The 14,733-nt window shown below is 29.4% G+C and overlaps 1 protein-coding gene across 5 annotated transcripts in view; it reads left to right on the plus strand.

Moving 5' to 3' along the window:
• snu (ABC-type transporter snustorr) overlaps nucleotides 1–14,733 on the plus strand; it is a 226,544-nt gene that overhangs the window by 161,102 nt on the left and 50,709 nt on the right. For all 5 annotated transcript variants that reach the window (XM_085954808.1, XM_085954809.1, XM_085954807.1 and 2 more), the window contains exons 3-4: nucleotides 6,805–6,922; nucleotides 8,525–8,643. In XM_085954808.1, coding sequence (XP_085810934.1) covers nucleotides 6,805–6,922; nucleotides 8,525–8,643 — 237 coding nt within the window. The remainder of the gene's footprint in view (nucleotides 1–6,804; nucleotides 6,923–8,524; nucleotides 8,644–14,733) is intronic.

Here is a 14,733-nt window from a genome sequence, read left to right on the forward strand (position 1 = left end):
CATCTTCTACCTTATGATTGATGTACCAAAATATTTTTACGGTTTTTATGACAATATAATTTTATAAGCGAACTTCAACGCATATTTTTAAAGCAATCAAATCAAGTTTAGTGGCTTTGGTTGTCCATCAATACTAAAAGACGTTCACAGTTTGACAGGAAAATTGCCATAAGGTTAAAAAAATTACAAAATCTACGTTTCTATATAATTATCAAGCTTTCATGGTATCTTCAAATCGTTGACGTGTATATATTTTTAATTGATTTTTTTTAGTAGTTATGTTTGAAATTATTATAATAACGTATAGTTGGAGCAAATTTAATGTTAGGCAATGCAATACGAATAAGTTTAGAATAACTAAGTATGTAAAAATGTTCACACGAAAGAGGTTTAAACCAAGCACAATTACGCCAATTCTAAATATTAAAAACAATTGGTTTAACAATAAAAGATCTGTTACTTTTTGAAAAGGACTGCTTCATCTATGAATGCATAACATAGTTTAATTTGAATTTAGAAATATAACCATGAAAATGTAACAGACTGTTACGTTGTAACACAATGATACTACGTACTTAAAAACAAGGTCTCTACATTTCCCTTGGTCCAGCACCAAGACTTGTAGTTACCTCCTATCATGCTAGCTCTGTGGCGTGTAAATTATACATAAAGCATTTCTACAGCGTGAGGAAGGATCGTTCATGACAATAGAATCTGTAAAGATGTGTCATAGGGGTACGGATGTCGCACTCTCTTACAGGATCAGAAGCACGCAGTTGCATGTACTAACGTTATCACACCAACCTGACACGTTTAGTCACGAACATGAGCGTTCGTAAAGCAGTCGTACAAGTCCACATTCAAGATTCGGTGGAGACATCGACTATCAAAGCTTAAAACTTCATACAATTACTATGTATTTAATTTTTAAACAATAATAGTGATGTCATTAAAATCTACATTTCTTTTGTTGTACTTATACAAAATGAGTAACACACACTAGATGTATAAAACTATTTTTAAATAATCCGCGACATTATAATATTTGTTTAAATAATATTAAGTGTAAAAACCCACAGAAACGGCGTTATGACCTAGAGACTTGCATGACGAAATTCAGTTTGGAAATTCTTACTGGCTAAGTACATTGCGTATATTATTGATTACTGACTTTTTCATAGCGATATTGTTATTACACACATAGTTGTGTTGCTAGTGTTCTAAGACTATCCGTAAATTCATGTGTAATACAAAAATATGATATCCAAAAATTCTTTAGGAAATAGTTTACTAAATAATGATATGTTATTTTCAGTTTATTAGCTATCACAGGATGTTGCACACTATTACGTAAAATAATAATAACATGCAGTTATTTATTTTCCTGAAAATGAATAAAACTGATATATTCGAATTTCAAAATCTTAGATATGTTAGTAATACTAGGTATTACACTATAGTTGTAAAGTTACACAGTGTTGTAATAATGTACAAATAATTAAGTAAATAGTATTTTTGAATGAACAAAAAATTCATTAAAAATTACGTATTTCGTAAATAATACAAGATTTAACTACTGATTTTATAATAATATACGTGCTAACTGAAATAATGTAATTAATTGAAACGCTAAATCTAAATATATATATTATGTAACAGATGGGGGATATAAAAATATAATTAAACTACATTTTAATAATAGTCATAACATATTACATATTTTTACTAATGACACTAACCTAACCACAGTTCCATATTTTATTCAAGTGTTGTATAATTATATCCATTAAAATCATTTGTCATTTTTCTGACAGTTGAATTTTTGTATTCATAATTACTTTCTCGATTTAAAATCATATTTTAGTTAAGTCTTCGCCGTCTTTCCAAGACTTAGAATAATATGCTTGTCTGTGGCATTGTAGATAAAAACAAAAATTATAAACCACTTTTTAATGTTCTCATTAATCATTTAATTATTATATCACAATATTTCATACCATATCATAATGGCTCACATAGGGTGAAAAGAGTATCAAGTAGGTAGTTGTTGATTAAACTTATACTGAATTATTTATTCATGATTAATTCAATTGACTTGTAACTAATATGTTGAAATATTATTGAATGATTTTAATAATACCCCAAAGTCCAAGGTGAACAATGTGATTATCATTATTAACTACCGGTAGTTGCATGAAATATTGTCTTATACGTTATATTAAATTTAATATTGAAGTCATAAATTAATTAAACTTATCAAATAATATCCCTTTCCAGTTAAGAACATTCCATACTACGAAGTATATATTTATCGTATGTTCTATTTTACGGTCGTTGGTTAAAAAAAAAAACAGTATTTTATTTCAAAATGACATCATTTTATTTTAATAGTAGACTTTATGTGCTAGATATTTTCATTTTAAGTTTTAATTCAGAGGTTTAGTACTCAACTCACACTAGTGATAACTACGATAAGTAACAAGAATGAATCTTATATTCAAAAGAGTATTCTTCACAATAATTGTTTCGTTAGCTTATCATATACCCTAAGTAGCATATGCTCTGTCTAGTGTCCACCCCCACATGACATCACTGTATAAAGAATATGAATTAAAAATAAATACCAATATTTTGTTCCTGGTTTGTCTTTTGAAAACATGACCCTACAAACTTATTAACTAAGTATTTTTAAAATCGCATCTTTAATTTAGAAGTAAATTTACTTCACTAGGTCATCAATTCACTTTGATCATCTGTCGTAGCTCAACATTATTTTAATGAATTAAATATTTGTGTACTTACTTCTTTTTCTTATCGTACAATCCCCTAACGGAAGTCAACCATTGTCAGGGCGATCTCTTTTATTTCTATATATTATATTGATCACGGAGATTCTTAGGCCATGAAATGCGGTTTCGTCCTTTTCTAAGCTTACAATTGATTTTTCCTTGGATAACAAGTTGATGAACAACAAACACCCACGGTGACTGCGAGGTTTAAGCATTGGACTATAACGCCGTGGGTCCCTGGTTCGAATCCTGGTGCTGGCAAGTACACATATTGTTTTTCAATTTGTGTGTGTCAGGGTATTGACCTAATAGGTTGAGCAATTGGCTGACATCCATTTCTCGTAAAAAAATATATATATATGTTAATACAAACCTCTACTCTGTGGAGGCCCATATGATCATATTAAGATCGGACATGGTCGAAAGAAGAAAGAACAAGTTGATGTTGAATGCTATACTTTTGTCCTTTCATAATATGGCCGAGATACTGTAGTTTTCTAGTTTTGATGGTGTACAGATCTTCTCGATACTTTCACAATTATAATCTTTTGAGTACCTCAACATTTGTCAGCCAGTCACATCCACATCTCGAAAGTCTCAACTATCCGTAAAATCGTCTAGTTTAAGAGAACATATAATTTACATGTATGATTACAGTTTTTATTGACTACACTAGATAACAATTGATGTCTAATTTGTATCATATATGTCATATAAAATACATCAAAGACTGTCAAGAACAATAGATCTATAAATTTAGGTCAAACAACAACTGTATCTTTTTATGAATTAAATCATTTAATTTTCCGCGATATAAAACATTGTCAATTGTTCGAGAGAGAAAAATTGTGCCATCAATTGGAAACAATAACACACATATTGTCCACTTATTGCATATTGTGAGGGAAATTTTTCTATTCTATTTTCGAATTGAAATTTTTATTCAGTAACGATTGATTGTGCGTGCGGTGTGGGTAGTTCTATTTGCCGCTATAAAACAAAATAGTGGCAAGGCTTGAACCTTGACCAATAAAATGTGACTTTGAAAATGAACTCATAAACCGTCAACTTGATATGTCAAAATGTTATGAATTATAATTTATTATTTTTATTCGTTTTGTGATTATTGTGTAAATGAATATTAGCTGGCAGAACTTATCTTTATTAAAAAGGTGATTTGTGAAAAAAATTCGATAATATCTGTATTCGTACTTGAGTCCCTTGAGAAATTATATTTCCCATTCACGCGCAGTAGCCTTCTATCGGAACGACGTTTACCATCTCATTTTGAGGCTCGTAACGCAGTGGCGGGTTTAGGGACACGGATGTCCGAGACACTGAACTGCTATTGAAGCCTCCAATGAAAAAAAACAATCAACTACCAACGTACCTAGAAAAAATATGTAGGTACCTCTTTCTTATCAAAATATGATTGAAAGTGATGACACATAAAAATATTATTGGTTTATTTTTTTATGTATAAGTATATATATCGCTGCCTGAATTCTAGGTTGTTCTCTATCATATTTTTAAGCAAAATGTCTTTTTAATGCCATTTTGTTCTATTTCTAGAACTCTGTTTAATCTATTAGTCAGAATATAACAATTATGAACGGATTTGTCGATAATGTCGAAAATAAGTTATTCTTTTATATGCAGAACACATTTTTTAAATTTATATTATATTGGTTGTGCAATTATTTCAATGTGAACTTTGAAAGTGCTCTCCTGAGAATTTTACTGAAAGTGACATAGAACAACCAGGAAATTAGGCAGCAATATGTTAAAGTGGCTTTGTTGTAGACCCTTTTGGTGTTGGTTAAAGGGATTTTGTTATGCTTTTGATAATATTTTATATCTACTCATTTCATGAGAAATGCGCGTCTTTTTAAGACTATTTGACTAGTTGGAACTGTTTTGAGGCCCCTTTTTAAATCTTCTGACGAATCGATTACGTCATTTGCGTCGAGGAAAATCGGCGCTGCTTTACCTGGATTGTGACTCTACGTACTAGATGTGTAGTATAATAATATTATATCTATGACGTTATAATTGCATTTATGTATAACATATCTTCTCGTTTTACTTACTCCTTGTAATAAGATATTAAAAAAAATGTCCTAGTCAAGATACCCAAATTAAATAATACAAATTATATAGCTTCTATTCAATGTAGATTTTCAATGTTAAGCTGCCTTAAAAATATTACAATTTTCGTATTAATTAAATTTTCCTTAATTTCTGGTTGCATAAAGTATAAATATATTAATTCAGTCGAACATAGTATTTTCCGGCTATGCATTTAATATATTAGTGAAGCGCGATAGTTCCTAAACTAGCCTCCCAAAATATATTTTCCAAGGTTTTTATTGTGACAGATGAACGAACTCTATTTCTTAAATGTTAAAATAATACAATAAACATTATGTATGTTTATGTTATCATGGCCACTGATTGTGAATTTAGTGATGAACATGCCTTTTAGATATGCTTAAGTAGCTATACATATAATATAATAGAAAAACAAAGGAAAACTGTATCTACTTATCATGACTAAACTTCAATAACGAAACACCTACATAATTGGAATTTTTACGTTTACGTTTATTTTTGTGCTTTGTAGTCATAAGTCAGTGTGCTTCCATGAGTCAATGTGCATAAGTCCACATAGAGCATTTTTATAAAAAATGCAATTAAATTCATTAACGCCTGCTTACGACATTATTTGTTAGTATATAGTTATAGTATTAGTTTTTGCTGAATTCGTTCTGGAAAAGATAATATCTCAATTTTGGTCGAAACGAAATCTTTACTGTACATTGTCGGAAAAATCACCCATGATACAGATTGGCTCTGAGGTTAAAGATTGTTAATAAGTATTATAATTTATGCATTTTTTTTTTAGCTTCCAAAAAATGCTATCAAACCTAAATAGTTTAGAGTTTGGATGATTCCTCGATGGAATTATATGAACTTTTATATACTACAACATTTGATAGCTATTCATGAATGATTATAGTATCAATTGAAAACATGGTACAAAATATTATTCCTAATATATTTGTGACTAAAAAAGAAAATGGAGCCCTGTTTTCACGTTTCACTTTAGTTACTTACTTACTTTTTGAGATGTATTTGATTTTTCATGAATAATGAAGGTTTATTGTGTGTAATTTTAGTTTTAAAACACTAATACAAGCCTTTTTTTATCTAAGTGAGTCCATGGCAAATGGATGTATCAGATAATAGATTATTGAATAAATTTACAGATCCATCATTACGTAAAATTAGACAGTCTAAAAGACAGTAAAAATGAATGCGCTTCTCAGAGTTCCATTCCAGCTAAATTCACAACAACCTGTTGTGATCTTAAGACTATGTATTTCACTGCTAATACTACACGAAGTCGCATATTGAAGTGATAAAAAAAGATGCATGTCATAATTTCCTGCACACGTTTAGGTATCATTATACATTGGCTTTTTAGAAGCGTCACAAACAACGCTGACATACGCGTGAGGTCTAAAAAGTGGCACCACCGAGTATGTATTCGTCACATCTAAATGTATGTAAATAAAAAAAACCAACGTTTATGGTGCCGTTCGTGGCGGTTATAAAAAAAACACCAATATGTAAAGGCACTTAGGAATGTCCAATATTAGTTATGGATTACTTTTATGTAATATGCGTTTACTTATATGATGATTAGATACAGTAATGACAAACAAAATTATTATAATATATATATATATATAAAACTATTATAGATTAACAGCTTTGATAACATTCAAAATCATTGGCTTACAGACTATATTGATATGTATAGACTTTTAAAAAGTGTGTGATTGACACTTCGTCGTTGTAAGATTATCAATCAATGTTGATAATCATTTTATGGTTAACATTATGCATACGGATATTATATTTGAAGTCGCTGATTATATTGTTTGATTATTAAGTAATATGATCATTAATAAGCAATCTTTTATAATTAATGTTTTTTTTTTCTTTACAGAGAAGGGGGTGTGATAAATGGTGGAGCGACGATAACGGAGGACCCCAAAGAAATCAAAATGGACTCAAAACTAAACCACGTTAATAACAACAAAACGCTGCCAACACAACAGAGCTCCGTAAGTATTTACTCGTAATTATTATAAAATAATCAATACTTTACTTTCGCTTTTACAATGAACTATTCAATGTATTAATTTGATTAAAATAATGAAAATAATGAAAAAGTACGTTGCCGGACACAAATGGAAAAAACAAGTTTGATGCAAATATCCAAATTTTATACTTCTGCTTTTTAATTTTCGTATTATTGGGAATATTTAAAGAAAGCAATGATTATTGAATATACACAATGAATGCTAAGTATAGTCTTAAATGGTATGTACAAATCATCTGAATCAGAAAATATTAAATATATTTATATCGAAATCTAAAACTAAATTAATTGTCATTATTTATATAAGTTTGATAATAAGCGTTAAATGCAACTAAATAAGTGGTATTTTTTTTTTAATTTCCTCAAACATACTTAGATAAGTACTAAATATTAGAAGGTATCTAATATACCTACAATATGACGTGGGTTTTAATTTAATCATATACTTATTTTAATTAATAATTAATAATAATAAGCGTTTAAAAAATAAATTCATTAATAATATTTTTGTTACTTCTAAAACAGACCATAAGGCTCAATGACAGTAGTGTATAGAAACAGTTATGTAAGTAGTAGAATTGAAACAATCAAACGCCCAGGCTTTGAGAAAATCAAATATAATGTAAATATATTATGGAACTCATCGGAAATCGAATCTGGAGCCCCCGGATGAAAGCCCAGTGTATGTATATGTATAGTATGTTGATCAAACATTGTGATGTAAATATTCTTTATACAAAGAGAGCCTTGATATATGAATGAAAACAACAGTTAACTAAAGCCAATTATTATTAAATTAGCTGCAGATTAGTTTAATTGTAGATTCCTTTGTAGCAAGGTCAACACACTTATCGTTATTGAAAATAGCGTGAATTACGATTCACTTAACTAGTCCATTTCATAAAAGTACAGGAAAAAATAAATCTTAAAACTTGAATTTGAATGGTACTTGGTTATTATATTGTTATATAAATCGATTTGTAGCGGAATTAAAGCAATCACATTATAGTACATCCATAATTATTGCCATCGTAAAGTGTGATCATATATTTTGATTATAAATAATTCGTCCTTTCTCCTTTGAAATGATTATAATATAGGTACTTGGCTAAGATGGTACCTACTACGTATTTCTATCAACATCTGTCAATCTAGGGATTCTAGGATTAGACAACAAGTTAAATTGTGCTAAGTTCATCAGTTTTTTATACCGATATACATACTATGAATTTATAGTTGTAAAAAATAAATATATTAGAAATCTTAAATTTAATAGCACGGTTTGGATTGTTTATTTAGTATAGGATAAGGCGTATAATTATTGTATATTATTTCCGATCTCGTAACGAATGATTTATTTTTGAGAAATTTTGATATATTGTATTATATACCATTCGTTACTTTGGTTGACAAAACATGTAGGTATTTTTTAATCAGACATACTAAACACACAAAAACCTGACACTCAAGACTTCAATTCCAATATTGTGCATTCCTAAGAATTCATTTAAATTTACTCTTTACTGTAATTATTGTAATTCATTTTTTTTTTGTGTTTTTAAAGGTTTGGAGTAAAAGACAGCAAGCAGTATGTGTGAGACACGCATTCAAATCTTATGGCTCGAAGAAAAATGCCGACCCGGTCCTTAGTAACTTAAATATGACTGTCGCCAAAGGAACAATGTGAGTAAACAAATATTTGAGTGTTACACTATTAATAAGAACAAACTCTTCTAAAAAGTGATGGATATATTATATTGACACTGCATTTTCAAAATGATTAAAGAGGCTTTGGATGTATTTCATGTTGTATAATTACACTATGTATTACTATTCAGAGACAGGCGACTACTATCTACTCCACCGTAGAGTCTGTTATTTTATCATTGATAGTTGCAAATAAGTAAGATCATTACATAATTTGAATAAAAACCATAAATTACAATACCAACATACTTAGTTATATATCAATATCCTCGAATCACATGTTGATATGTAAAGCAATATTTTCGTAAACTTTTTTCCCAAAGAATCGCCTGTGACTCAATTTTGTTTAGTTATTTAGTTTACCGCAGTTTCTTTATTTTTGTGTTAATGTGACGTGACGCGTAAAATGTTGGAAAGTACTGTTCTAGGTAACCAGGTATGTCTTGATTAATTTTGTTGTGGCAAAAAATAAATTAAGTAGGTAGGTATACGTAATGAATGCTTAGATGCAAATATTGTAATCGACATATTTGATATAAGACAGAATATTGAAAAGGAAATACCTGAATAATTGTTAGTATGTACCTAGTTAGTAGTATGTGACTGGTCTTGTTCAATAAATTGCTATTTTGCGGTTAGTATGTTTATCATTACATGGAAAAGATAATTAATTAGATATATATTATATAGATCGCTAGGTACCTATTTAAATGCATAGAATATGTACGTATGTAATATGAATACAGGTATTTTAAAAGCCCTCGACTGTGCTGAACTTAACCAATCATTGTAATTATCATAAACAATTACTTTGAAGCGATTTGTTGTTAAAAACATGCGCCGTCGTTAAAATGCACGTTTTGCGCTCTGTACATAGAGTAATTATTTATTTTATACAATTCGACCTGCGTGTCAGGGACATTTTGGAAAATCATTAAAAGTTGCAATTTATTACATTGTTCAGAGAATTCAATGAAAAGTGTAGATATATTATATATATTGATAATAAAATTGATATATTGATAAAACATGATAATAATCCAATTCTAGGCGAAGGCTTTATTTATTATTATTTTTCAATTTGTATCGGAGTCCAAACCCAAACTTGATCGCAGAGTTAACGATTATTATCATGATTTTAGGATTTGTAACCAGTAATTAAAAATATTGTCATATATTCTGATATTTTCTTCTATATCGTAGGTCGGTAACTATTTGCCCATAAAGGTCGCAATACAAAACAATACAAAAATAGTAAATTTTCAAGGACGAATATATATTTACCCAACGATGATTTTCTTTACCTATTACCTATGTAAATCATGCAATCGATTAGTTAAAACTGGTCGTACTAGCCGTCATACACTTATATTAAATTATAGCAAATAAAAAAAAAAAAAATGTATTTCTCACAAATCGGATAAAAAATATTACCAAATCATAACCAAATCCCTAAAACTAACATCACAGGGGCTCATAACATAAAAACAGGGGTTATGTGAATACCTACTAATAAATCGTCGTAATAAAACTGTTACAAAGTGTATTTTCTCTGAACCCATTAATAGTGATTTTAAGAGATTTTTTTTTGGAAATCAGTATACTTACATTAATTTAGTTAGACTTATTTATATGTATATGTTACACCGAATGTGCGAAATTAACTATTACATGAAATGCGCAAAATTTTGGCTAATTCATGTAATAGTCAAGCTTGTTGCCTTATTCATGAATTAGGTAAATTTTCTGCTGAGTACATGAATTCGCCAAGGTATGGAATTCTTGAACTGTCAACATGAGAGAAGAAAAAGTAAATTTAATGCGGATGGTTTTATTAGTTATAATTGGACATAATATAATATTATTATTATTAGGTTAGGTTAGGTTAGGTTAGGTTTTGTAATTCTGAATTAAACTATTCAACTGAATGTCCATTTTGAGGTTAGCTATCAAGTGTCAACAAACTATCACAAACATTCAATCGACCATTGCACGTTTGATACCCAAGCACGAATCAAATCGCGAAAATACTTTTCAATAAAATTCTTCCGTTATCATATTATAGTTCTAGATTTTTTTTTGCGCATATTAAAATGGATAATATGAACGTCATTGTAGGACGACACTTGTTTAGTTTGATTAGTTGCAAAAAATACCACCGGAGCGCGATCATCTATTTTGACCATAGATAATATGTACATTTTGACCAATGCATGTGCATTTGATACATTTAGTTTAGTTGCAAAAAATACCACCGTAGCGCTACTATCTAATTTGTCCAATACAAGAACTAGGCAGAAAAATTACCGCCAAATTCACGCACTCTTCAGATATTTTGTCTAATTCATGAATAAGGCAACGGGCATGCGTTTTTCATGATTTAGGCAAAATTTTGCCCATTTCATGTAATATTCAATTTTGCACATTCGGCGTAACATATACCTACACACTGACAGTAATTAATAAAATTCGAAATGTTTATAACATGTCATAATATTCATTGTAAAAGTCGAAGAATTTTTTTATTATGATAATACTTATAATATTAAAATAATTAATACATATTATCAGGGGCGGCTCTACCTTAAGAGACCGAAGGGACAGTCCCCCCCCCCCATCATTCTTTAATTAATATTCAATTACATATTCATGTTACACACGCCTGCCACAATACATTGACTTTGTTAAGTATAAATTAATTATATATTTTATTTGTACCGTTTGCCCATCCTTGATTTTTGTTTCTTGGCCCAACCCTAATGCTCTATGTGAGTTTTGGCTCTACCTACATAGTACAATACAACGATACTTCTGGGGTCCAATTTGGGTGGCCCTTTTAAAATCAAAGCAATGTTTCTATTATGAGATGCTATATGCGATTGCCAGTTATGATTCTCAAAATTCATAAGGAAGCTGAATAATAAGTACATCTGTAGGCCGCTTTGCACGTGCCATCATCGTGCGATGTACATTTTACCCACATGTACCGATGCTGGACCGGGGACACCTTAGTAGATACCTGGTCCTGCATAAGTGTGAATAGGCAATAGTGGGCGTATTATTATTATAATATTATGAAGTTATCTTTTCGGTCGGCTGTAAATTAATATCCCATGACCCACTGGTTTAGTTTATTAGTTAGTTTGCCAGTAAGTGATCAAATATATTGTAATATATCTCCTTAAGTTTTAAAATATATTTGTCAATACATACTATAAAAATTTATAATATCTTGAATAATAATAACAAAGGTATCTGCTATTTCAGTTCATTAAATCAATATTAATTTGTATTACTTAAATATTAATTGTAAAAGTACCAGTTGTGGATAGTTGAATTTCACGTTATAGATCTACCATCATAAATTGGCGTTTCAGCGAGGGCGCTAATATGACATTGAGAATTTTACTATAACTAACAAAAAAATAGTAATTTATAATTTATTATTGGTAGTAGATTTCTGTACAAATATTATGCAATCCATAATTCGAGAAACATGTTGTAAAATTAAATGGCATTTATAACAAATTTATCCTCGATAAACAATTTTAGTTTCAAATTCGACCGGCTGCCAACTTACGATGGTAGATCTTTAGTAAAATATGTTTGATAAATAATATTAGGTATTATGATGAATGAGGTGGTTTATTTATTGAAATATAAGTTACATATAAGTTACAAGTACATTGATATTTGAAGACAAACTAGAAGTGAAACGATTAGGACCTCACCAACCAGTCACCGTCAACAGATTTAGTTATTGTGTATGAACTTATCAAAACAAAAAAGGCATTTAACTCCGAACGGTTTACCAAAAAAACATGGTTGACGGCGAGTGTATCCTTGAAAAGACCTTTGTTTTCCTTGTAGCAATAAGATTCTTTCGAACGCAGGAGGCATATATTCATAAGATGAAGTAATAGGTACATAAAGATATGTTTTCTACGCTTTGATTAATATTGATTAGGTAGGTACTTATTAGATATTTCACGCCATCTGACCCCACTTACTAAAAGATGCTAGAGCCGCCACTGCATATTATGATCGCCTCACTGCAATCATAATATCTATTAATATACGAAAAAAAGACTCTTAACATGCATCATTTAAATGGAAACCAAAAAGTCATACAATAACTCTCTCACGGCATGGCCCGAGCCTTCTTTTTTGGGATATCTTAGGCTCCGTCAAACAGTCAAGACCTACGACTATATTATATACGTCGTGGAAGTAACCTACCCCCATCTTGTCCAAGATAGTTCTGCGTTAGTTCTACAACATGACAATCCTAAAAGTTAAATAAGTACACATACGAATAATAATGAAGGTATATACTTATTAATTATTTTATAGAACATTTCAACTGTCTGATATTTCTGAAATATTGATAATGGTGTATATTTCTTGATTTTCCTTTTTAATTTCGTCACAATATTATTATTAATAATAAAATTACTTAAATGTTGGATGTTTTCAAAAAATATTGAAGTTATTACTGAAAAACAATTTTTTTATTCAATAATATCACTTCATAAATTTAATGGTCATAATATAAATATTCTTTTTATCTCAAGTCTAAAGATTCTCGAAACAATCTTTAAACCTAATGCTACTAATTGTTACTGTAACACATTGGACAGTAATATATTAATGATTTTATGAGTAAAAATCACATTTATTTTTTATGATTCATATATTCAAGACATGAGAGACATGACATACTTTTGTAATTTATTGAAATCGATAATTTAGTGAATAATAATGCATTAATATATATTTTGCATTTTTGCCATTAATTATTAGCTTTTCACAGTAAGTATAGAATTTTCTGCATTTTTCTTGTATTTACTTATATTTTACAAAACTTCTTATCTATTACTTATTTGTCATCTTCAATAATGGTAATCTGCTTATTGTCTACTAATATGTTTAAAAAAAATGGATTGTTTATAAAGTCTGTCTCTAATTTATTTATCTACGTCGTTATCTACAGTACACGGTGTATAGCTGAAAAACACTTCATTGCAATTAATGTTTTAATGCGAATTTAACTAGAATCGTTAAAAATTAGTAGAACGTGCATAATTTTAAGGTAATTTTTCGTAAATCACATAATTTAATATTATACCAAATAAAATAAAACGACATTGGAATATGTATGTTTTTTTTTTTTTTTAGAATTATTAATAACCATGTCCTTGCTTTTTCGTACAAGGTGGTTTTTGTTAGTAATTTTGAACAATCACAAACACCCAGGCTTTGAGAAAAACACATAAATGTTTTTGTCATGACCGGGAATCGAACCCAGGAACTCTCGGGTGGAAGGCGAGCGCCTTACCAACTGCACCACGAGAGCCGCCGGAATATGTATGTTATATCTCAGTAGATCGAGTTTATTTTGATATTTCTTTAAAATTACAAGTTTGAGTGTTACCAAAGATCAATTAATGTGTAAGGCAATTTATAAATGTATTAAAAACTTAATCTAGATAGATTAAGTTTTTGAGTTTGAAAATCGTAGCATACCTACGCTATATCACATATTATACACAACGGCAATGGGTTATCACGTCATGCAATTTGTATGTGAAATATGCATATGGTATGACCCTCGTTATAAGTGAATATCTTCCATAATGTAGGGCAAAGTTCAAAAATATAATAAAAGCAAATGATATTTTAGGTACATGTCATTTTGTGATGTCCTCACTTTTGCTTATCCTTTACAAAGATTGCTGACAATCTTACGAAGGATAATACTAAAAAACGTTAATTACTTATCTATGAATAATTGAAGTGAAATATGGTATTGCAAGGTAGAGCATTTATTATATTTTCAGGGCTGTATTCAGCATTTTTTAAATTAGTTATGGCTGTAAACGATGCCAATAAAATGAACTTTTAAATCAATAATAATTAAATAAAACCCATTTTAGTATCACACCTAATTTTAATAATAAAACTAGCTCCATCTTCTGAATAGATTAAACCAGTGAATTTAAACCTTTTTTGATTGGAGGAACCCTTAATATATTTTTAAAATCACACTGAATCCGTACACATACT

This window comes from Rhyacophila brunnea, unplaced genomic scaffold, assembly GCF_057557595.1.
Source record: "Rhyacophila brunnea isolate RB1 unplaced genomic scaffold, BYU_Rbru_1.0 scaffold_4, whole genome shotgun sequence".
Taxonomy (NCBI): Eukaryota; Metazoa; Arthropoda; class Insecta; order Trichoptera; family Rhyacophilidae; genus Rhyacophila; species Rhyacophila brunnea.